The following is a 24,629-nucleotide window of genomic DNA, read 5'->3' on the forward strand; positions in this document are numbered from 1 at the left end:
TCAGGCCATTTGGGTGCATCGATGATGAATTTGTCGCTCGTGGTATCCCATTTTAAACCGAGAGTTTTTATGGGTTTTGATGATTCGTCAAGCTGTAGGATGGATCTTTCATCTTGAAGCGGTTTAGGAATATTTGCGAGAAGTTCTGTGGCGTTAGACGCCCATTTGTGTAGACGAAAGCCAGCTGAATCGAGCAACGAAATCAGTTGACTGCAGAGTAAGTTACCATGTTCCAGATCGTTTACTCCTGTCAACAGATCGTCCATGTAAAAGTCTCTGTTGAGCACTTTTGAAGCAACAGGGTGTGTATTTTCACTTTCTTTTGCAAGTTGGGTTAAGCATCGGGTCGCTAGATAAGGTGCAGCTGAAGTACCATAAGTAACTGTTTTCAGTTGAAATATTTGTACCGGTTTATCTGTATCTGATTTCCAAACTATGCGCTGTAACGGACGGTCTGATTCGTGGACTAATATTTGCCGATACATTTTTTCTATGTCGGCTACCAACGCATATTTCGACATACGGAATCTCAGAATGATTGTGATTAGATCGTCCTGCACTACCGGTCCTACCATTAACGAATCGTTTAATGATACACCTGTATCAGAACGACAAGAAGCGTCAAAAACTACACGTAGTTTTGTTGTTAAGCTGTCTGGACGAAGTACACCATGATGAGGTAAGAAATAGGACGGTTCGGTTTCGGTTTGAAATATTTGTTCCATATGACCAAGGTTCAAATATTCTGTTAAGAAAGCACTGTATGCTACCTTCAATTCAGGTTGTTTAAGAAATTTGTTGTTCAGTTGATCAAGTCGCTTCATCGCGGTATGGTATGAGTTTCCCAACTGGGTAAGTACGTTCGGTTTTATGGGTAAGCGAACAACAAATCTGCCATTTGAATCGCGTTTGTATGTTTTGAGAAAATGTTCTTCGCATGTCGTTTCTTCTACCGACATACCTTTTTTGCTTTGACATGATTCGAGCTCCCAAAATCTTGCCACTTGCTCTTCAATGCTACAAGCATGAAAAGCATTCGAGGTTTGTGCGTAAGGCGTATGATCAATTGGTGGGTGTCCAGCAACCACCCAGCCAAGGCAAGTATTCTGCAATACGGTTTTGCTGTTTGGAAGTTTAATTAAGCCTTCTTGTATGATGTCATAAAACAAATCGATACCGATAAGCATATCTATTTGTCCAGGTTGGTAAAAGGTTGGGTCAGCAAGTTCGATATTTGATGGCAATTCCCATGAGGAAATGTCTATGGGACTGCTAGGAAGCTCACGAGTTATTTCCGGAAGTATATGACATTTTACGATTGCCTTGAAATCTTTGTGCCGTGATTGAATGTCTAAATTTGCGTAACTTTGCGACACCAGGTTAGTTTTGCCGATTCCGCCAATGCGATGCATTTCGCGATGTTTTTGCAAGCGAAGACGATGTATCAATCGTTCAGTGACAATATTCAATTGCGCACCGGAATCGAGCAATATTCGTACAGGTAAGGGTTTACCGACTGAGTTAGAGACAGAAACTATCGCTGTTTGAAGTAATATTTGTGCTTGTTTCGGTATGATTTGGGTTGGCTGCGTTATCATCGATACGTGAGAATAAGAAGTGGACGGTTCAGGGTTTAATTGTGTGCGATCAGAATGTGAAACCGACGTATGTGGTTCTTGTGTTCGTGGAACAGTAACAGAAGGAGATGGGGCTGGCTGCGAAACATTTTCCGCGTGCAGCATTGTATGATGTTTCAACCCACAAACCCGGCAAGAACTCGAACTGCATTGGTTCAGTCGATGATTTGAAGACAAACAGTTGAAACACAAGGCTTTGTTTTTTACCAATTCTTTTCGTTTCGAAACTGGCATTTGTCTGAATACGGGACAAAGAAATGGCGAATGCTTAGTTTGAGAACAAAACACACACTTGTTCAAGTCGAGTGTTGCTGCGTGAACGGTTTGCACTTTTCGGCCGAAATCTCTGGCATGTTCTTTTGATCGATTTGTGTCAATTGGTTTGAGCGAGACAGATAGCTTGTTTACGGATTGCAACGTACGACAATGATTTCGAAGAAATTCGACCAGCTCGCTGTAGAATGGTATTGTTTTGTTGCTGCGCGTTAACTCCCACTGTCGCAGCGTGGTAGGATCAAGAAGAGAGGTAAGACGAAAAACGAGAAGGGTACTCCAGTGCTCCGTTTTTTCTCCCTCGCTTTGCAACAGGCGCAGATTTCGTTCGAATTCGTTAACAATACTGTTGAGCGTTTCGGCACACTCCTTTTTGGAGGCGGGAATCTCGAACAGCGCATCGCAATATGCTTTGATAAGAAGATATTTGTTTTCGTATCGATCGGTAAGAAGTTTCCAGGCAACGGCGTAGTTAGCGGATGTGATCGGAATGTTTTCTATTGTTCGCTTGGCTTCTTTTGTTACGGTGGTCAGCAAATATGATAGTTTGTCGCTATCGGACAACTGGTCAGATGAATCGATCATGGAACAAAATGCGTCACGAAAAGGTGGCCAATCTCGAATGGTTCCATCAAAACTGGGCAATTTTAGTTCGGGAAGTTTTACACGGTTTGATTTAACGCATGGCTTTTCTCGATCGGGATCACTTTTTGTTATTTGAATGTTAGGAGTAAGAGCCAACATACCTTGTTGTATGTTTACCTTCAGATCAAAAATCCTGTCGTCGAAACTGCTATAGCGCTCTTCTGCCAACTTGTACTTAGTTTGATCAGTTTCTTCAAATAACACAGAAAACACGGCTGCTGCTTCGGAAGAAAGTTCGTTTAATCTTACCGCAATCAGCTTGAGTGCCGCAACGTCCGTTTTCCTCTGGTTGTAGTTGGCCTCCATGCGATCTAACTGCCGAAATAGGTGGATCAATTGGCGTTCAGTCCTTGCGATGTCATCGAGGATAGGGAACACATCTGAAACGCTGTCCTCGTTCTGGTTTGCTCCGTTCGCGTCTGGCGCCCTTGACGGTCCAGGCAAAGCCTCCTGCTCCCTTGACGGTCCAGGCACAGCCGCCGGCGAACGAATTAGCGACATTGTACCTGGTTAGATAAGCACTTGTAATGTTTGTTAAACGTTCACTTTTTTGTCACTTTTACGGGTTCGTTGGAAACTTCACTTTTTTACACCTTTTAGTTCGCTTTCACACGGTCAGGGTTTGATTAACGTTTAGGAAAGACACACACTTTCTTGTTCAGGGGTTAGATTATGTTTGTCACAACACTTCTGGGTTAGTGGTATGAATACGTTTCATAAAACACTTCCGTCACGTTTTGGGTTAGCGGTATGAATATGTTCGATTAAACACTTCCGTCACTTTCTGGGTTAGCGGTATGAATAAGTTCGATACGATCACTGGTATGGGTAAGATGCAACACTTCTGATGCAATACTTTTTCAAGCGGTAAGAGGTAAGCGGTCAGGGGTAAGCGGTACGCGATCAAAAGTAAGCGGTATGAATAGGCGTTCTGCCGTTAGTGGTTCACGATCTGGGGTAAGCGGTAAGCGGTACGAGGTTAGAGGTAAACGGTAAGAGTATGCGTTCTGGGTAAGCGGTCGGCGTGCTGCCGTTAGCGGTAAGCGGTTCGCGTTCAACGATAAGCGCACTACGGTAAGCGGTTCGCGGTCAGCGGTAAGAGTAAGCAGAAGTGTCACATTCGGATCTAATAACCAAAAAATGTGACACATCCGGCTCGAAGGACCAAACTTTTATGTGGGGGATTTGGGGTTAGATGTGATATGCACTTTTAATTGTCCGAACACTGTATATGTTTGTAAGATGTTGTTAATTCACAAGTTTATTTCACTTTAGAACAGATTGGTCAGAACGCAACTTTTTGGGTCTGTGGTCAAAACGCGACCTGTTGGTATGGGGATCAGAACGCTACTTGTTAAGCTGATAAGAATTCTCTCGGTCAGCGCGTAGCGCTCTCCCGTTGAGCAGCGCACGGCGACACGATTAAGTTCCCTCTCTCTCTCCTTCTCTTTCTCTCGCGCGCACGTATGCTAAACGGAATTCGGTTTCCTCAACACATATCTCAAACGATTTCTTTTAAAACTTTGACAATACCCTCAAGAATCATCATGTTTAAATACGTGTGAAAGTGTTGATGATGTAAAGAAATAGTAGAATAGGATGTTCTCGGATCGAATCGGATAGGACGTAGTGAAAGTTTAGTCCGAATAAATATTATTACGGATTAACCATTATTTCCTTCTGATGATCCTAAAACAAGTGTTCAATCACCGCAAACATTTTAATCATCACGCGGTGCTTTTTAAAAAATTCTAGGATTAATTTCTACAGCGCTACATCCGAGCGCTCCATAGCTGGATGCAAAACTCCATAGCTGTTTTGCACACTTCTCCTAAGCATTTGATATATTCCCCTATATGCTTGCAAACCTCCATAGCAACGTTGCATACATCCCCTAACCATTTTAAACATTCCACCGAGTGGATCAAGTAGTCCATTATATGATTCGAAACCCTGTAAGGCCATTTTGTACCTAAAGTTAAAACAATTTTGCCACATACAATAATCTGAAGTATAATAGCATCGCTTATTGTGCAAACGTTTGTTTAAAGTGATTTTTTCAATGAGATACTGAGCAAACTCTTAATATCACATTTTGCTCGCTTGTTCAACGTGCCCGGGTTCTCCGTTCGGAACGAATTAACCCGTTAGGTATATTAATCGGAAAATTACAACATCATAGTCTAATCAACAACCATTTGTCAAAAGTAACTTCTCATTCCGGTCTCGTAGTACAGTCGTCAACTCGTACGACTTAACAACATGCCCGTCATGGGTTCGATCCCCAACTAGACCGTGCCGCCATACGTAGGATTGACTATCCTGCTATGGGGGGAAATCAATTAGTCACTGAAAGCCAAAGCCCACTAGTGGTACAGGCAGGCCTTGACCGACAACGGTTGTTGAGCCAAAGAAGAAGAACTTCTCATTCATGCGCTGGTCGAACATCTGGAAAGTTTTGGTTTTAACATTAAAATTTGTATTAATTTTCCTACATTCTTCAGATAATTTGAATAGAGAAATACCAAATCTTGAAAAATAATCTCAGTAAAACTTAATTTTTATATATTAATTAAAGCTTATTGTTGAACTGAACTAATTTGCAAATTAATCTTAATTATTATTTTTCTTTATTGCTATTTATTAAAGAATTGATAAACATGCGTTGTGATGATACAATACTCCAATTATTTATTTTTTACTTTTTTAACAACAACACATTTTGAGTTTTTAAGCTTACCTTACCTGCACAATAATGGTTAAATCAAGGATGATGTCCGTTTTGCTCCGCATGCCCATTTTGCCCCATGTTCTCTTACTTGAATAATAAACTAAGGAAAAGGATGCTATTTGAGCAATTTTATTACTCAATTCACTGCATTGTCTGCTGTTTAAAATTGATGAAACTGTTGCTGTTGTTGCTCGTTTAATGGAGGTTCGGTTGTACGTGTCGCTAAAAATAGTGAATCGTAAAACCTTATACGTAATTAGATGAAACTATCAACGTATTGGCTCACTATTTGCAGTGATATTTTTACAATGGTTTTTTATAGTTTTTTTTTACCATTTATTGCAATGTAAATGTGTTATTTTGGCTTGAAGAATGCTACACGTTTATCACAGCTATTTTATTACGATGCAATTTACGTTTGATGTATATTTCGTTTTAACAATTTACCTACAATTTCCTAGCACCTGTGCATTCTGTTCAGTTCTAAATAATTATTAAGGAATATTACGTTGTGTCCACTCTATATAAAATTGAACCATCATAATTCATTATAAATTTCAACTGATGAGGAAAGCTTTAGCGATAATATTTTTTTAAATAAAAATAAATGGCTTAACTACGGGTAAAAATATTTAACTGCATCTCACATTGTTTTGTATCGATCATAATAATGCAATTATCATTTGATGTTTTCACAGGTAAGCGCCAACTGCGAAACAACGATTGGTCGTCAATCCAAACGGAACAACAAAACTGTTCACACGGTAAGCTTTATGAAGACTATTAAATAGAATATTGGTTTGTACCTTAAACGATATATTGCAAGTAGTAAAGCCGGGTTTGTCAGTTTTGAGATAATTTTTCCAATCTTTTTCATCGTATTCTTCTTCTAACACCCAGTAAGCAGGGCTGCCTTACAAGGCTACTAAGTAGCTACGAAAGGACAGTTTAGATGAGAGTCGAACCACGTCCAAGCCGATACATACAGGAGGCGATCCGATTCCTATTAGATCAGATAGGCGCTCCAAATTCTCAAACTCTGAGGATGTTTTCATGCGTTTGGCTAAAAGGCGTTAAAATCCGTGTTTCCATTTGCACTGAATTTGGTACCAACACCGCTTAAAATGTTGGCAAAACGCCACCAAATTTTTGAAAACCCATCAAAATGACCTTATGCATACATGTTGCAAAAAAATACACTTTATTTTCATTTAAACCATCTTATGGGCTATTGCTCGGTCGCAAAATCAAGTGTTAGCTAATACCTTTAACACGATAAACCTTTGCGCTCGATATCAACATATTAGTATGATCCATCGGATGCAATGTGCGTGCGAATCATTTTAGCCATGTAGAAATACAATAATAGTGTCACTATGAAACGCCCGGGTCGGATCCACCGTTCGCAACGAATTATGAAAGATTGATCGGATTATGACCTAACGCTACTTCCGGTATATGTATTCACTTTTTAAGCGTGTTTGAAGCGTATCTTCCGGTTCCATTAAACACTTGGTTCCCATTTTATGCGGGTTGTGTGTTGTTTGGTCAATTTGAAATTAATCGAAAAACAGACCGGGGAAAACGCCGTATGTTGATTTCTTTTTGCAATTAGTGTCAAGGGTAGGGTACAACATCAAAATATTTGGCAGTTCACCATTTGCGTTCGATTATTAGACTAAAGCTACATAGCTTTTCAATAAATCATTAAATGTGATTACCAACACACAAAAAAGACAAATAACTTATAATAAACAATCAACATTATAATTTGTTTTGTAAATTTAAACATCATACTGATACATTCATTCATTTTCAACCACTGCTAGAGTAAACAGAGGGACACATCCATGCAATGAAATGTTGTAATTCGTTTAACAGTTTTAGATTGGTTTGTATTATTAACATACAAAAGAAAGCATTTTGATTGATTTTACACTAGTGTTTTTTTCTTCTAGAAATGTTGAGTAGTTTTTGTCTAGTATAGATAAATATTGGAACGCATTTTATCGATGTGGTTTCACTAACACTTGCAGTCACTCGGGTTGCAGATGAGCGATATACATATATCGCGCAAACAGCTACATTCTAATCTATACGCCTGACCCAGCGCATGGTCCCGGTGCAGCAAACCGAGTCATGCTGTCAGAAAATGTAATGAAGCTGAATTAATGATTATGCAATCATTGTCAATGATGGCGGCTGCCAGAGGCCATACACGCGATGTATGTATAGTGATGTATAGTTATTTTTCCAGGGCTAGCGAGCAACTGTTTACCGTTTGCTGCTAAACCAAAGAAACACTTTGCCTGGTAGAGAACTAACGTCGTTGGCGAGGCGAATGTTTGAAACATTAAAAAATCAATCAAACAAAGAGCCCTCATGTTTCCTGCGTGTAGAGTTTTTGGTGTAGGGCTCAAGAATATCGACTGACCGTGGTAGTATTAGTAGTAGTAGTAGTAGTAGTTTCTGGAAAATGGAGTCATTCCAACACCCACGATGTTCCGGTGTTCCGGTTGCTCTATCCCAAAACCGGGTAGCCGAAACAGGCCACGTCAGGGATCAACACCATTTATCTATCACTAAGTGAAGCTTTCAAAGCCATTTGCCTTAATGAAGCGGATATCTCGGAGCATCGGCATGGGTTTGGCTAAGGCAACCACACATTACGTTGTGAATCTTTGCGTACAGAGGCCACAAGTCTATCAAACGTATGGTTTATTTCATCTTCATACTCGTTCGGTCACGACAATACACTTTGAGCGTTGGACTACTACCACCATTGCCAGACAACCGCTACCATCAAACACACTTATTTGCGTGTGCAGCTGGTCAGTTGTCAGAATAAATGAGCAGCTCGTTCATTCCCACCCTTAGATACAATTTGTTTGGCGAACCAGTGTTAAAAATAGTTGCCGCTCCGCAGTGTTTCATAACAATTGTTGGGCTTTTCTGATATTAGCTGGAACAACATTGAGTTCATTGGAGTGTCTGCCTTTTAAAATGAATATGCTTTATTTCTTCGTGAACAGAGTGTTTTTTCTAATTCTTTTGAAAACAAAGCATTTTTTAATACTTTCGTTTTGTAGAATTGTGTTTAATGCACTAACCAGAAAGCATACATCAATTTCATTAATGAGTAACTTAAAGTTTAAAATATTTCAAGTAAACATTGCAATATTCATCCATTTATAGAGGCCATCTTGCATGTAGCTAATGTATAGCATTCCTAGGCATTATGGCAATGTAGGAAAGTTTTTGTTGCTTTTCTGCCGCCGATACAAACTTATTGCCGATCGTAATTTCCTTCGGTATTGGCTTCTCTTTTTTCGTGTTGATTTTCACTGTCGTCGTCGCACCGCGAAGCGCCTTAGCTGGCGTGTCCAAATCGAGCAGATGTTTCACCGCAGCGATCGATTTTTGTTTCAGAGCAATGCGCTTACCATCCCGCGCCATGGGTTTGTCCGCATTTCCGAATGGTGCTACTTTAATAAAGTTTCGGCTGGTCTCCTTACGACGATAGTAAATTACCTCACCGAGCAGTGTGATCATTGCAAGCGCTAATCCCACCAATGTCGCTATGAACACACCCCCCAGACTTTCCAGCGTGATACCCTCACTGTCGTCGGTGTTGGGACATTGGGACCGGGCACTGTTGTTCCAAAATTTAGCCGTGAGCGACTCGAAGTAGCGCTCCTTTTGCAGCTCAAGTATGAAATAGCTTAACTCGTCCTGCAAATGGCTGCCCTGCTGTACGGCGATCCCGTACGGCTGCTCAGCAAAAACCTCGCCGACCTCTGTGAAATTGCAGTTGCGCGATATTTCGTACCTTATTTCGGCGGAATCGTGTATGAATGCAAAGTCAGCATCGAGGCGCTCGTTGACACGGCGGAACCCTTCAGCTGCTGTAGCTACCGGGCTGGCAGACTCGATCGCGGACAGGATGTTGATGTACTGCTCTTTTATCGGATAGTCCCAGACGCGATACTGCGCCTGATCGTTCCCACTGGACAGTGTTAGATTGCGCCACATTTGGTACAGCACGTCTTCTGCGTTTTTCATGTTACGGAAGTAGTCGTGCGTATCGGAATCCTTCACGACCGTGTACTTGATGCGGCTTTGCCGTGATAGCTGCTCCAGCGATTGAACAGGCGTTTGCATGCGTTCGACCGTGAGAAAGGCGGCTAGATTCGCTGTGAAAGTAGCCAGCATTAGAACCACAAATAGCCAGTATGCAGCCACAAGCGTTCTACCCGAGAGGGCTTTCGGTGCTTCCCCGCCACCCTGTGGGGTGAAAGAGGTCAACGCAAACCAGAAGCTTTCCTTCAGTGTGAATTTTCTGCAAAAATAAACAAAGCAAAACAGCACTTTTTGTTTAAAATGAATTTGCATATGACCGTAAGCAAGATTGGCCCTCTCTTACCTGCACTCATAGGGATACGCGTCCTTGTTGTTTTTCGCGCTGTATGGTGAAAACTTATCCAAAAGCCACAGCATGACAGCGGTTGCAACGATCGCTAGCAAGATACTCAGCCAAACCTCTAGTCGCAGCACGGTCATAAACTTGAACAGCGACGTTTCGCGAACCGGCTTGCGCATTGCTATCAGGATGCCCGTTTGCTCGAAGTATGGCGCTACAAAGTCTACCACTTCCTCCCGTTCGGCCGTCATTTTGAGCGAGGCGATAGCAAAATCGATCTCACCCACAACTAAATCGCCGACAAGGCCATCCCATTTGCCGTCCGCATCACGCAGCCCGAAGGTACCGTTCCGTGGCGAAACGAGATCGTAGTCAAAGTTCATAACAACCGACAGCTGATGCAGGAAATCGATACAGTACCCTTCCCAGATCGGCTCGCCAGTGGTCGAATTGCGCAGGATATTTCCATTTGGATCACGTTTGCGATATGCCCACGGTATAGATTCGGTTGTTCCGACGCGAAAAAACCGTTTGCTAGGTTGAAGCGATTCGTTTTTAACCAGCACTATCTGACCTTTTGCCACATTTCCGATTGTGGTAGCTGGCGGCGGCTGTGCTGCTGCACTAGTAGTGTTTTGATTTGTGGGTTGGCTGATTATCGAGAGATTAAGATTGGGACGTAACATACCGCTCTCGGGTGTGATCCAAAATTCTGCCATCGCGGCGATCTCGTTCATTAGTTTCGTCTGCGCTGCGATCGCATGCTCCAACAGCTCTTGCTGCTGTGACTCCGGCGTACAGTTAGATGCGCGTACCAGAGGAATCGGATCTTTGATAAACCATTGCACAATTCGCTCCAGCACATTCTGTAAATGTGCATCCATCGGATCGAACGGGTCAGGACAGATGCAGGGAAAGCGCTGTTGCAAAAGGATACAACACGTGTTGCTGTCCAGAACCAAACGATTCATTTGTGGGAAATCATCCCCAAGGGTATACTTGTCTGTCTGCAGATCGGTGAACAGCAAGTTCCACTTCTCCGGCTTACGCACCAGCCCACCGTCAATGGCTTTTTGAAGTATGGTGTTCATTTCCATCGTTCCTGCTATCACGGCGTAAAAGGATGGATACGGTCGAAGGTCCTTTATTCTGTCTACCGTATCACCGTCCAGTTCGCCAAAGACGATGGCCCGAAGATATGAATCTGTTATGAGCAGATAAATCGTGGCATCTGCATCCTGGTAGTTTGGCAGGATGTACACTACATCGTTGCCACCACGCGCCAATAGAAAGCTTTCCAGCAGTTTCACATACGTTTGCACGGACAGGTCAATGTGGAAGTAGGGAATGCCAAACTCTTCTGCCGCACTGGCTAGGTATCTCGAATCAATCCAAGTCGTATCCAGCAGAACTGAAACTCCCTCAAACATGGCTGCACAGACTGTACACGGTATAATTACACGGAAGGATTAGACACAAATAGAGAGCTTAACAGGAGACCAAATGGTAACTTACACTGTTCGTCTTCACCAAACGGTGCAAATTCATGATCGTATTGAATGTAGTATTCTTTTATCGATATTCCATTTGCATTAGCCATCACTTTCTTCATTACATTACCTACCATTGTAGGAATGTGCGGTTGTGTCTTTTCGTGTACTATTGCTGTAAAGTATTTTATTAGCAATCTTTCATTGGTTAAAAAACAAAACAATAACATAACATCACAGTACTTCTTCCCATCACCAATCTTACCAATTCCAAACAAATTACTCTGTCCTTCCTCCTGCGTTACATCGATTGATATTACAGGCTGAAATAGCACCAAAATCGCAAACAAATTAAATGCCAACATTTTTATTCTACTTTTCCCTACTCGTAACGGATCCTCCAGCGTCGTGAAAAGCTGGAAAAAGAATGAAGCATATACCTTTGAAATGCTACCCTATATCAGAATCATTTGACTGGCATCGTAAGTGGTTAGCACAGAATTTTGAATCTTATATATTTGACGTCAAATTATTATCCTGCCTTTTTTTCTCCAACCCTTTGTATCGTGCCACTGACATCATGCATACAGGGGAACTAGTACTGACCACCATTTTACGAAAATTACCATTTATTATCCTCATTCATCCATTGCATACCTTTACTGGGCGATTGGGCCGTGGGTGGTTGGCACCGTGTGACACATTCGTGCTCGCCTCGAATTTTCATAATTAATTCCAATAAATCACTACTTCGGCAGTGTAATGTCGATGTCAAAGTAGTGGATGGTTCTTGTCTTGACGAATCCTTGCACGATTTCTGTTAGAGGAGCGTAAGGATGTTAATAGTGTGGAGTATCCTCGTACCCGAGCTGATCGAGAATGTAACGCCATAGCCTTGACGAGTATCCATAGCACGTTGGCCGAGGGCAAACGCAAATGTAGTTTTGAAGGAAAAATGTGCGATACAGTATAACTATTCCAATAAACCCTCCGACTACTAGCAATGGTACGATGTTGGTATCTACGAAATTTTGAAAACTAAAGAAGAAATAGACAATTTAATTACAAAATTAGAATTTTACGAAAAATACCACAGCTCAAAACCTGGAAAACCTGGGACTGCGGTTGTGTGATGATGGTGGTGGAAGTTGCTTTTGGGGATGTGTGGTTGAGAATTTGCTTTGATTTGTGATCAGTTGATGCGTTATACTCTGCTTCAAATTGTGCTGAATTCGTTTAAGCTCGATTGCTGCATCTCCTTCGTATGGATCAACATACACCAAAGACACTTTTAGTTCTTCCCCGATAGTTTTCATGTTTTTTGCAATAAACAAGAAGGTGCATGTTCTAACATTCTTAACCTCCCAAAACAGCCTACTAAAGTAGTAGCCTACCAAAGTGGTGTAGCTTACTTTGTTTGTCAGTTTAGTTTTGTTTCTAAATCTTTACTTTAGTTTCGTTCCATTGATCGTAATTTCCTGTTATTATGACCGCAAGGCCAGACAATGTGAAATATACAGCGAATGAACTATTTGACCGGTCTCGTAGTACACTCCGTCTCGTAGTAGTTGACCGGTCTCGTAGTAGTTGATGAACTAAGCCGGTCTCGTAGTACAGTCGTCAACTCGTACGACTTAACAACATGCCCGTCATGAGTTCAATCCCCAAACAGTCCGCGCCGCCATACGTAGGACTGACTATCCTGCTATGAGGGGGAATCAATTAGTCACTGAAAGCCAAGCCCACAAGTGGTTACAGGCAGGCCTTGACCGACATCGGTTGTTGAGCCAAAGAAGAAGAAGAAGAACTATTTGACAGGTGAAATATCTGTCAGATAACGCATCACATCAACCATCTGAAGTGCAATGTAAACAAATAAAGTGTACAAAATCGCTACTAAATCCATAAAAAAACTTGGATTTCAAGTATTTCGTAAATTTTCAGTCAACAGTCCATAATTTCTTCCCATTTGTGAATGTTCCGCTTCAGAAGATACTCTTTTTAAGTCTTTTTTGAAAGCGGATGTTGTATCTTCCCCAACCCTTTAGCTTTGCCTGTGAAATATTTCGCTTATCAAATAGTCCATTTCGCTGTATATTTCACCTCGTCTGTGGCCGCACGGTGATACACGATTGGTAATAATTTAAACTTTTCAAAAGGTTTTTCAACGTTACCTTTGCCATTCCCTCTGCTCTGCTGTAACTACCGCTGGTATTGGGTTTAGAGAGATTATTCTTCTTTTCTTTCTTCTTCTTTGCGTAACGTTCTACGCGTACATGCCACTCTATACAGACTTTTAAGACTTATTCGGTGCCACATAGGGGGTTGATCCATTCTAGACTTGAACCAACGACTGGCATTTTGTTAGGTCGTGCGAGTTAACGACTGCCCTTAAGAGAGCTTGCACGTTGTTTGGCATGCGACATTAATGTGGGTTGAAGCTCCCGAACAAACAACCACTCAACTAGCAACATCCGCTTCTTAGATGATACGATCATGCACCTATCTTACTTTTGTTTAAAGCGTGGTACTATACGAGTAGTCTGGAAAGAGCTATCGTGACAATAGGAAAAAAAACCTAAGCAAGAAACGAAAATTACCTGCCAACATCTTTGGAGAAAGTATCCCATCATTGGGAGCTACTTTTGCTGCTAGCACCTACCTCGCAAAAGCCTTAGAGATTTATTTCATTTTTTTGCCGCGAAATAGATGAAAAGCAAATCCATGAACCCGACGAAAGACACATTTTTGGATAGTAAGGGGAATGTGAAAACAAACCCCGAGCCATTTTGATACGACCAAACGAGGCGCGACGACAGGCGTACGTGAAAATCTATCGACTCAGTGAACCGATGTCGTTTTACAGCTCACATGTAAATGTTGGTGTTGGTTTTTTCGTGCGAGGTAAAAAGTAAAACCTCGCGATAATCACCGTGGTAGTAGTAGTAGTAGTGGTTGGTCACCGCTCTTGCGCTACACACTGCCTTTAGCCTGATGGTGGATTGCAATTGCTGCTGCACAGTATGAACTTTGACTTTGTAAGAAGGTTGAGGAGTATCAAACCACACTTTACTTAGTTGCTGCACAACCTCGGAAAGGAATATTGGCGTCGAATTTGTTGACGTGTGCTGGAAGTATATATGCACGCTTCAGTTGCAAATATAGTGGCGCTAAAACGTACAAACAGGCAAAGCATCATTTTATACTCAACAGCCGCTAGAAAGGTGAAATCTCCACATGCTTTCAAATAGTACCGGGGAAATGCTTTACTAACAGTGCTTGGATTTAACGGTAGCTCGCTCGACACCAAGCGCAAACGCTTGTCTACTGACGATACGATACGTACGCTTCGCTTCGCTGTAGGAAAACGAGAAAAGGCTGCGTACAAAGCGGGCACACCACAACCAACATAATGGCAAATGACCCAAATTAAAGTTTGCGTTGCTAGCTTCCCTTCGCCCAAATTCACGGTGGTGGACAGCGCGACGTTGTTGTAGCAGCACACCGTGTAGTGTTCTTCCCTCCTGCTCTCGGTAGTGTGTCTCGGCTGTATGTGCGATGTCTCTTTCGGCAAGCCTTAGTTCTCTTTTTCTTTGCATTGCATGTGGGAAGGTAACAGGGAAAGACGTTGAAGCCAGCGTGGTAGGTAGTACTCCTCCTCGATGCGTCAGTGTACGTGCCGCGCGGCCGTTCGTTGTCCGTGACCGCCGAGGGTTATTTCTCTGCCTGTTGTGCTTCGGTCGGAGCTTCGAGAGCGAGCTTTGAGCCGAGCTTTGTTGGCGTTAATACAACCGCACGTCCCATGCTTTGTCGCAAACCGGTATAGTTAACGCTTTTGTTAGATGCTATGTTTTGCTGTTTAATTTTATATTTAACATTGCAATCGAAAAAAAATAATAGAAAAAAAGAAGAATGTATTTGCTGCTTGCAAAATAACGTTCTATAGGATGAAGTGGCTGTAAAAAGATTAAATATGTTTTCTAATAATTTATTGCTGAGCTTACAACTGCGTACATGTCATTAACCTTTAAAAGTTGCATTACAGCATGCATAACACGGATTTCCCAATATTGAAAATAATGTGTGAAATAATTTCGTGAAAGAAAAAACATGAAAATTGTCATGCATTTTTTATGCAATGCGTTTCATTTGCCACTAACCCGTTTTATAAAATGATGCTCCGTGCCGATAAATCGTATCCCGTGCATTCGAAACGGGATCGAAAAGGCAAACGCATATCCGGAATATTACTGCCTCTGAATGCACCACCTCCTCCTACGGGAAAGAATCGATAAAGCCACCAGGGGGGGGGGGGGGGAGCTTTCGGACGGAACACACGAAACGGGTGAGAATTTGAAAATCAAATGGCAGTGCACACGGCGCGATAAGTCCGTGTTTGAGTACTTGTCTAATTTAGAAGTGTTACGTGATTTCGGCAAATCTCCCGATGCCCATTCTCGTTAATTTTCATCGCTTGCGGTGGTGTGGCACACGGTCAGGTTTTTGTTGTGTATGTGTTCTATATGAACAAATTTGTCGTCCGGTTTTGTCGTACACTGTGGCGGCATGTGTGTGGCTGCATCTGCGACTAGTTTGAAGCCCAGCCCGAAAAGAACTCGATTTGCTTGGAATAGAAGCAGTAGTACCCTACGAAGGGACTGCATTGAAGGTATAAACTACTACTGTCTAGGTATGGATGCGTCCATTGGAAGAGTGCTACCATACCATGCTTATATTGTGGGGTGGAGTGGTAAGCTGTTTTACACCACTATTGTACAGCTCGGAAGCAACAAACGAAGGATGCAAAGCTGGTTGGTGTGTATTAAATCCAATTATGTCGTCGATGAATTGCACATATCTAATTCAGCACTTAGACCTTGGCAAGCCCATGTCTCTTTAATTATAAAATCAGACGCTCTTCTTTTAATCAGGGATAAATAAGCTCATTATAAGATTGTATGTTTAATTTAAATACTACCCCAAGAGCATTATCTACTTGCACTATAATATGAAGTATAATATAAATAACTAAAAATAAAATAATAACTAAACTTATGTTTTTTTTAATATTTCTATTTCTATTTTATTACTTTACTCATCAACAGGTGTCAGCCGGTCAGCATTTACATCTTAGTGGTGATCTTAAAACGGGTGTTTCGGTAGCCGCACAACAAGGTGTTTTCTTCAGCCAACAACAAACTGGTCAACAACAGCAGCAACAACAGCAGCAGCAGCAGCAACAACAACAGCAGCAACAACAACAGCAGCAGCAACAGCATCAGCAACACGCGCAACACCAACAGCATCCACAACATCCACAACATCAGCAACATCAACCACATCAACAGCACCAGCAGCAGCAGCACGGTCAACATCCACAGCATCAGCAGCATCATTCACAGCATCAGCAGCAGCAGCATCAGCAACATCAACATCAGCCGCATCAGCAGCACCATGGACAGCAGACGACTGGGCCAAAGCAGCAAACACAGCAAGGCAAGCAAACCGGCCCCGGTATGGGTAACTTACCTGGCGGAATGGTCGGTGGACAGGGAGGTGTTGGCAATGTGGGCAATAACGTTGGACCCCAGAACACGATACCAAACGTTCCAGGGCAGGGTATAAATACTGGAAATGTCGGTGGCAATGCTTCTAATCAGAACCATCCTCAGAACCAAGTGCCCAATTCACAAGGTAAGAATCGACCAAATCGGTGAAAACAAATTGTTGTAATTTTTCGTTTTTTTTTGTAATGTGATGAATATTTTCGGTTTTCCGCATGTATTTTTTACGCCCGTTCGGTAAAGTTGTCATTTTGAACATTGTGGTTGCTTTTAACATTTTACCATATTCAGGCAATTCTGCCCAAGACCCGTTTGAATTAAAAGGAACTTATTGTTTGTATTTTCTACATTTTGGTTGCGTGCATAAACATTAAATGCTTTATTAAAATATATATGTTTTAATACCAATATTATATACACATACATGTACCCAATTGGTGTTTATACACAAACAGACATGTATATGAATATATTAATGCGATATAGTACATTCTGTACATATGTGTTAACATGTGTAATAAAATGAGAGGCTTTCAAATGCAAGAGCACAAATAGTGCGAGAATCATAAATGAGTGTACTCTGGCAGCCAAACAAAAAAAGGAGGAACATATTCGTACGAGGATATGGTTTCTGTGCCCGCTGTACTTTACTGAGTGGCATTTTCCCCTTGCGGAGGACAACGGCCCAAACTGCGCATGACCATGTGCAGTTTGATTTGACTGTACGTGCTCGAATCGATTGAACCGAAATATGCAATATGTGCTACCATCTAGTGGAAAAAAAATGTCAGGGGAGGCTACAATATGCGGGAGCTACGTTTTCCCCGATTGCAAAGCCGAACGGCACGACTAAACGGATCGTTAAGACTCGCGTGTCGTCTAGCCTGGGTGTATATGATACCCTACCGAATATCCCTTCTTTTATATTCCATGTTGATATCATCCGGTGATTTGCTTTTAGGTTAATAGATTTCCTTTGCGACACTGTCGCTATGGTAGAGCGACCATTATCGCCGGATTGAGTGTACCTGAAATGACTCGAACTTTTAGTGCTGTGTAGCTGAGCACTTTTTATAATGGTTTTTTGGTTTGAACTATATAAGTTCTTGCAACTAATGTTGAAGGTTGCTTATTGGAAGGAGTAGAGCTATACTTTTACCAATCAAACGTTTCATCAGTACCCGCACGACGCAGAATCTTGGCGTCATTTGTTCGTGCAAATTTGTACGATTTTAAAGCACTTTTTTTATTATGCCACACAACCACCAATACGAACGTCGAGCAAAGGGATGAATCGTAAAATTGGGTGGTTAATGAAGTGGGTAGTGGGATCTGGCAGTGAAAAATAGAGGTTTGTTTATATGTAAATGTTTTCACACATATGAAGTTCGTGAGTTCGTAAAGGCTTCTCTGTTCTCAATTTCGCTATATGTAACACAAATAATTCTTACTTGATTGGTTCTAAATGCTCGTTTTTATACCATTTTCAGGATCATCCATTGTTAACGAGGCACAGTATACGGTATCACAATCCCAAACGATCAACTTTACGCAACAAACGTTACGAGCCCGACAGCAGCAGCAGCACCAGGTTAATGGAAATGTGGGTATGGCAAATGGCGCTGGTCCGCAACATCAACAGCAGCAACCCGGAATGGGAGGACCAGCACAGAACCAACCTCAGCAGCAACAACAGCAGCAGCCAACACATGCGGGTGGACCACCAGGCGGGCAAGGGCTTGGCGGCAATGGTCCAGGAGGTGCTACTGGCCCCGGTATTGGACCGGGCGGTGGAACAGTACCACCTGGTATGGTTGGTGGTATGGTTGGTTCGGGTGGCATGGGAGGTCCTGGCGGTCCGGGTAATGGCGGTGTTGGAATGGGACCCAACGTTCCCATGGGAATGGGTGGTATGGGCGGTCCGAATGGAGGTGGCATCAGTGGGCTGAATACGATGGTGTCAAACTCGATGGCCCCTGGTGCTGGTAACGGTACGGGTGTTGTGAATGGCGCAGGCATGGGCGGTGCTAATGGCGGCATGATACATGCTGCCGGTGGTGGTGCTAGTGGCCCGGCCGGAGCAATGCGACACGCGGAGCAGATGAAATTTTTGCAACAACAGCAGCAGCAGCAGCAGCAAATGATACGCGCCCAAGCCATGCAACAGCAGATGGTGGCCGGTGCTCGACCACCTCCACCAGACTATAAAGCGGCACAGCAGGCGAACCCAGCAGCAGCAGCGGCAGCAGCGGCCATGATGCAGCAGCAACAGGCACAGCAGCAACAAATGCTACACGCTGGTGGCCGTTTTCCAGCTATGCGAAGAATCACGCAGCAGCCGATTCCCCCTAGTGGACCCATGATGCGAGCCCAACATGCAGCTTACATGCAACAGCAGCAGCAGATGGCTGGTCACAGTGGCCCTAGAGGACCGGCGGGCATGGTAGGAGGGTTCGGTGGAGGTGCTGGACCCAACGTTGGAGTTGTTCCTGGTGCCGGCGGTGCTGGTGGAGGTGCTGCTGGTGGTGGTGGTGGTGGTGCAGGAACGGTAACCGGATCGGTTATGAATGGGCCGGTACAGCGGCCTCCAAATGTGCAGGTGGGACCAGAAGGTATGCCTATTGGGTCGCAGCAAGCAGAATGGCGGCATATGATGGCCATGCAACAGCAGCAAGTCAATTTTGGTGCCACAAGTGGTGGAAGTATGCGTCCAGGATTTGGTGGTAAGTGAAAAAAACAATCTTTTTTATATTCAATACTGCAATGTGTTGAGATTAACCATTTTATAACTTGTTTTTATGTTTTATTGACATTTTAGGTCCAGCCAGTGGTCCAGTTGGAGGGCCAAATGGTCCCGTATCACGATTGGATTCATCTGTCGGACCAGTCGGGCCGAATGGGCCGGGTGGACCTGCTAGTTCAATTGCGGCTGGTGGTGTGGCTGGAGCTGCTGGTGGTGGAGGAGGTAATGCTACTGGTCCAGGTATGGGACCAAGTGGACCAAACAGTGGACCCGGTGGACCGGCCAGTGGTAACAGCATGACGGCGATGCAAATGCAAATGCTAAGGCAGCAAAATCTCGCAATGTACCAAGGGCAAGCCAACAACAGTGGTGGAGCGATGAACCAAATGCAAATGCTCCAGCAACACCAACAGCTGCAGCAGCAAAACATGATGAATCAAATGCAGATGAGTCAAATACACATGTCTCAGACGCAAACCATGTCCATACAGCAGCAGCAACAAAATCAACAATCTGTGATGAATACTTTTACAACGCAATCTACGCAACAGTCCACCACAACGACGATGATTGGCGGAGGGAGCAGTACTGGTTCAATCGGTGGTGGCCCGGGAGTAGGACCAAACGTGAACGGTAATATGAATCCTGGCAATATGCTGACTGGTCCCGGCCCATCATCCGCCGGTCCGAATAGCAATAATGGAGGAGGGAACAACAGTAACAGCGGTAGCAACAATAGCAACAACAACAACAGTGGCAGCGGCAACATGAACAACAACGGCCCTGGTCCCGGTAATAACAATAGCAGCAACAACAACAATTCATCCGAGTTCCTAGCGTTCCTGGAGAACCTGCCTGTGGGAGATCCTAACCAGTTCAATGCGCAGGACCTGCTTAACTCACTGGACAATGATAGTTTTAATCTTCAGGACATTCTTTAAACACTGACCAGAGAGATGATGAGACGCTGGTGACAAGTGTGGTGCAGAACAGTCATTCGTGAAACATATGCATGCAGCCATACATGATGCAGGATGCACTACATACATGCACTCTGTTGCAGTGTGCAGTGCTGCTGATACAATGCCACAAAACCCAAAGTTACTCCTGCAGTAGTTGCAACTGCTCCTGGTTGTTGTATTCACTTATTACAAAGAAACGAATATGTCATTACGTGTAGTAAAATACGGTAAAAAGTAACTAAAGATAAAAGACAAATCAAAATGTAACAAACCCTACTATATGGTGGAGGCTTAAGCAAAGAGAAGAAACGTGTCCACCGTTGCTTTTGCGGAAGCGCAAACACAAACCCGCAAACAGGCAACATGTGTTGCAGTGTATATAGTTACATGCCCTTTAAACTCTACCGAACGTAATTGTGTTGAAAAGTCTTGCAATTACAGCGACGGTACACGCCAATTCGACACTTTTGCTGCAAAAGTGTTGGACGTGCTGCCATTATAAAAAAATAAAACGACAAGAAACAAACATTGCAGAGTAGTAATAATTTGCTGCACATAAACTCATAATCCATTTGTGACGAATAACATACGTTAGTTTTCGGTGCTCTCTCTCTCTCTTTCTATCATTTTTAGCGCTTCTATCGGTGGGCGATGTGAGCGAATAATGTTGAAAGCAAACCATTTTGCCACTATCTGCTTCTTCTTATTGGCCGGTAGTGAAACTTCACGTTAAACGTAGAACAACAACTGCACGATATTTGGCAGTTTACAATAACGTAGCTGAAAATAGGATAAGCTGCAGCTGATGCAGGCAACAAAACACTACTATGTTAAACAGACTCAATGGACGAGGGGGGGTCCAAAGCGATTGACAAACATTCCTCACTCGAGTACGGTTCGTCCTTTTCTATACTAACACTGCATAAACAGTATGCAGTATTGGTGCATATACTCACAGATCCTTACACGCATAAATGCAGTACGATTTGACGCAGAGGTTAAGTTATTCTTCATCTCGATAGAAATATATAAGTGAAAATGCGCGGCGGAGCCTGCAGTTCATGCCTCGATTCATACGTTGCCCATAGATGAGTTAGATTGCTGCAACGGAAAGGGGAGGGTTTCGTCCTTTTTTAAATGATGGTTTTTTTTAATATGATGTCTCGAGTATATATTTATCTCTACGTCTCCAAATGCAATCGATACCGGTTAGGGCTAATTTAGCAATACAATTTGCAAAAAGGTTAAGTGTCTCATTGTGTTTAGCGGTTTAGCGAATAGAAAATATTTGACACTTGCTTTTCTTGCAAAGAAAACGACAAAAAACTCAGCATTGACCGATTTTGTAAGTATGTGGTAGTGTCGGACGCATTCGATGTTAGATTTAATTCTGCCCTGTATTATACAATTTTGTACAGTAAAGATTCACAATTCGTTTTATCTATTTAAAGACAAAGATAGGTTTGACCAATTATTTAATTTTTTTTTAAATATCGTGTGTGTATTAGAGAATGCGGGATTGAAGCAGCGCGCATGCAGCTGCTTAACTATAAAGAGATAAGTGACATGGGTAGCGTTAGTAGAAAGAACATTCTAAAGAATAATCTCTACCTACCACATACATTGCATTAAGATCATGAAACAAAACGATTAATCGGAAGTATAAGTACACTTAAGTGTATTATAGCAAAACATTATGTATACAAAGCAAAACGTAAGTAGTCGTCACCATGCAAGTGAAGCGCACCGGGGTGAACTATGTAATCAAATCAACTTGTAACCAAATCAAATTTTATAGAGGAAAAAAGAAATCAACTATCACCAAATAAGATAATGCTCTTCTTCACGATGGTTTCTAGGTTTTTTTTTCTCTTTTGCCATTCTAGTGACACTTTCGTTCCAATGCACCATCATTTTATGCAAAACATTTGTTTAGTGAACGCTTTGGAACGATAGAATGGTTTAGATGGAACTACAACCACAAACCTTAAGCAGGTCCAATCTTGTCAATTAACAATTTACGCACCACCAGAACGTAGTAAGAATGCTCTATTTGTTTTTACCTACATTAGCTTTGTACTGAATATTTACTTTTAGACAAACAAGAAAAAAACACTTAAATTCATTTACACAATCCATCTACGTAAAAATAGTTCCTTTTTAAAAAGCACGAATGATACGGAACAACAGGAGGACACCATCAACCAATGATACAAGCTAGTGTTTTTCATTCCAATTATTAACTTCAAACACTTACACAATTAACTCATCACGAATGGCCAATTGAACAAAATATGCAACATGTAAGGAAAACGTATGCACAACAACGTGAAATGATTGGAAATAATTCTGACATGAAAGTAGCGAAACAAAAGGCGAAAAAGTGAATGTGCAGGAAGGAAAGATTTTACATAAGGTTCTGCGAAAACTTGAATTGCTAAAATATGCACACATGCATGGCCATTGATACAATACAATGAACAAACCACAGAAGAAGAACGAGCAACCGTTTTAGACGGTTTTGAAATAGAAACTATAATAGAAAATGTAATTTTATATAAAAAAAGTAGCCAAACTGTTACTATCATCTTGTATCACTCTTCTTTTGAACTGCGTTCTGGAAGTCGGAATTTTTCATTTACCCTCACACACCCTCTCTCTCTCTTCCTCTCTCTCTCTCTATGTAATCTTGTTCTTACCACACGTAAAATGATACCACAACACCACAGTTACAGTGTACCACTATGCACGAAATGCAAATGCTAAGATAAAAATGTGATTTTTTCTGTTAAATTATTTCGGCCAAGCCATGGGTATTTGCGTAAAATCGTATGAAACGGTGTATGGTGTGTACGGTCGTTTGCGCCAAAAGATACATTCACCAACATATTTTTATCTTTTCTGCACGTAACATTGTTTTAATGTACACAGTAGAAAAGATCAAATCGTCGGATCGCTGTAGGGGGGAGAGGAGAGCATATTGTGATGTAAATATTGATTTCTGGTGGGAATTGGTCATACCGTTCTGTTGAAAGCACCACAAGCTCGATGGGGGGGCTGTCCTTTTCAAAGAAGGTCGCAAAGGAGGATTTCTGTGAAAAAGTATTTTCGAGAGCCTTTGAATTAATGGACTTTATAGATTGTAAAGGAATTAATTACTTACTAGCATTAAAAAGGCATTCGTTTTTTTTTGTTTATTTTAGTAATTTTTAACTATAAAAATTCAAAATATGAAATCGTATCGAGCCATGATTGGAACGTGTAACATTTTTAAGGTATTATTTTACTACATCATGTACTTTTATTGAGAATTATTATATGATAATTAAAGCCACACACACACGCGCATTGATACATGGAGCAATCAAGCGTTGAACGAACTCTTATTGACAAGTATGCAAAAACACCATACCTAAATGCAGTTTGCAGGAACAAGCTTGATCGAAATTGGCATTTCACTAGATGAAGTTACTTGTTGATGCCAGAAGCTACATCCCAGGCGAAACATATACGCAAGAGAATAAAAGAGACATAAGAGAAAAATGGTCAAAAACAAAAGATTAATTGAAATATAGATAATTAAATTGAATACATTTAATTTGTATTTTTTTAAATTTCAACTACTGTGAAAATTGCATTGTAGTGCCACGTAAGTAATGATTAATGTTATAACTTGTGCACAATATTAACCGTAAGTAGATATTTGAATTTGGCAATATCACTTTTATAATTATCATATCTTCAGAGATGAATGATTCGAATTTCGATTCGAATGTTCAAAGATTCAGGAATCTCTAAATATTCACGAGCATCTAAAGAGAAGAGAGCAGTGCTCGGGGTGTCTGTGCTGGATTTTTATTTGATTTGTTTTTTTTTATATATATATTTTTTGTATGATGTGTAATATGAAGTTTAATTCTTAATCGAGAAAAGAGACATAAAAATGGGTGACAATTGTTTTATCACTTTTTTAACAATCGCGGGACTGCTTATTCAGTGAAGAGCATTGAAGAGGTATAAAACAGCGTGAATGTTTTTGGATAAATATTCATGAAACTCTAAACTTTGCGAGATTCATGATTTGTCTCAGATAGCAAAAGGTAGTTAAAATAAACCTTAAGAGACAACCATTGTTACCATCAATGAGTAGATCATTGTAGATCA

The 24,629-nt window shown here is 41.8% G+C and overlaps 3 protein-coding genes across 5 annotated transcripts in view; 1 reads left to right on the top strand and 2 right to left on the bottom strand.

The window, feature by feature from the left end:
- Positions 1–24,054, top strand: part of LOC120903719 (neurogenic protein mastermind) — an 80,393-nt gene extending 56,339 nt beyond the window's left edge. The window contains exons 5-7 of the mRNA XM_040313321.1: positions 16,302–16,890; positions 18,251–19,483; positions 19,579–24,054. Coding sequence (XP_040169255.1) covers positions 16,302–16,890; positions 18,251–19,483; positions 19,579–20,444 — 2,688 coding nt within the window. The 3' untranslated portion in view covers positions 20,445–24,054. The remainder of the gene's footprint in view (positions 1–16,301; positions 16,891–18,250; positions 19,484–19,578) is intronic.
- LOC120903692 lies at positions 8,110–11,574 on the bottom strand. Of its 2 annotated transcripts, XM_040313271.1 has the most exons (4): positions 11,462–11,574; positions 11,222–11,371; positions 9,710–11,147; positions 8,500–9,625 (listed from the first exon to the last, which is right to left on the bottom strand). In XM_040313271.1, the coding sequence occupies exons 1-4, from the start codon at positions 11,559–11,561 to the stop codon at positions 8,500–8,502; spliced, it is 2,814 nt and encodes a 937-aa protein (XP_040169205.1). In that variant the 5' UTR covers positions 11,562–11,574. The 2 variants fall into 2 exon arrangements, with proteins under 2 accessions (XP_040169204.1, XP_040169205.1); XM_040313270.1 differs by having other exon boundaries at positions 8,110–9,625; positions 11,222–11,574.
- Positions 11,830–12,587, bottom strand: LOC120903715. Of its 2 annotated transcripts, none has more exons than XM_040313317.1 (2): positions 12,310–12,587; positions 11,830–12,234 (listed from the first exon to the last, which is right to left on the bottom strand). In XM_040313317.1, the coding sequence occupies exons 1-2, from the start codon at positions 12,510–12,512 to the stop codon at positions 12,036–12,038; spliced, it is 402 nt and encodes a 133-aa protein (XP_040169251.1). In that variant the 5' UTR covers positions 12,513–12,587; the 3' UTR covers positions 11,830–12,035. The 2 variants fall into 2 exon arrangements, with proteins under 2 accessions (XP_040169251.1, XP_040169250.1); XM_040313316.1 differs by having other exon boundaries at positions 12,301–12,585.
- Positions 24,055–24,629: the final 575 nt, after the last annotated feature.

This window comes from Anopheles arabiensis, chromosome 3 (genome assembly GCF_016920715.1).
Source record: "Anopheles arabiensis isolate DONGOLA chromosome 3, AaraD3, whole genome shotgun sequence".
In the NCBI taxonomy this organism is placed as follows: domain Eukaryota; kingdom Metazoa; phylum Arthropoda; class Insecta; order Diptera; family Culicidae; genus Anopheles; species Anopheles arabiensis.

Coding starts and splice junctions, on each gene's coding strand:
- LOC120903692 (XM_040313270.1), bottom strand. CDS start 11,561: ATGTTGGCATTTAATTTGTTTGCGATTTTGGTGCTATTTCAGCCTGTA. Junction 11,148..11,221: donor GTTTGGTGAAGACGAACAGT/GTAAGTTACCAT, acceptor TACCGTGTACAG/TCTGTGCAGCCATGTTTGAG. Junction 9,626..9,709: donor GCGTATCCCTATGAGTGCAG/GTAAGAGAGGGC, acceptor TTATTTTTGCAG/AAAATTCACACTGAAGGAAA.
- LOC120903715 (XM_040313316.1), bottom strand. CDS start 12,512: ATGAAAACTATCGGGGAAGAACTAAAAGTGTCTTTGGTGTATGTTGAT. Junction 12,235..12,300: donor CGCAGTCCCAGGTTTTCCAG/GTTTTGAGCTGT, acceptor TTTCTTCTTTAG/TTTTCAAAATTTCGTAGATA.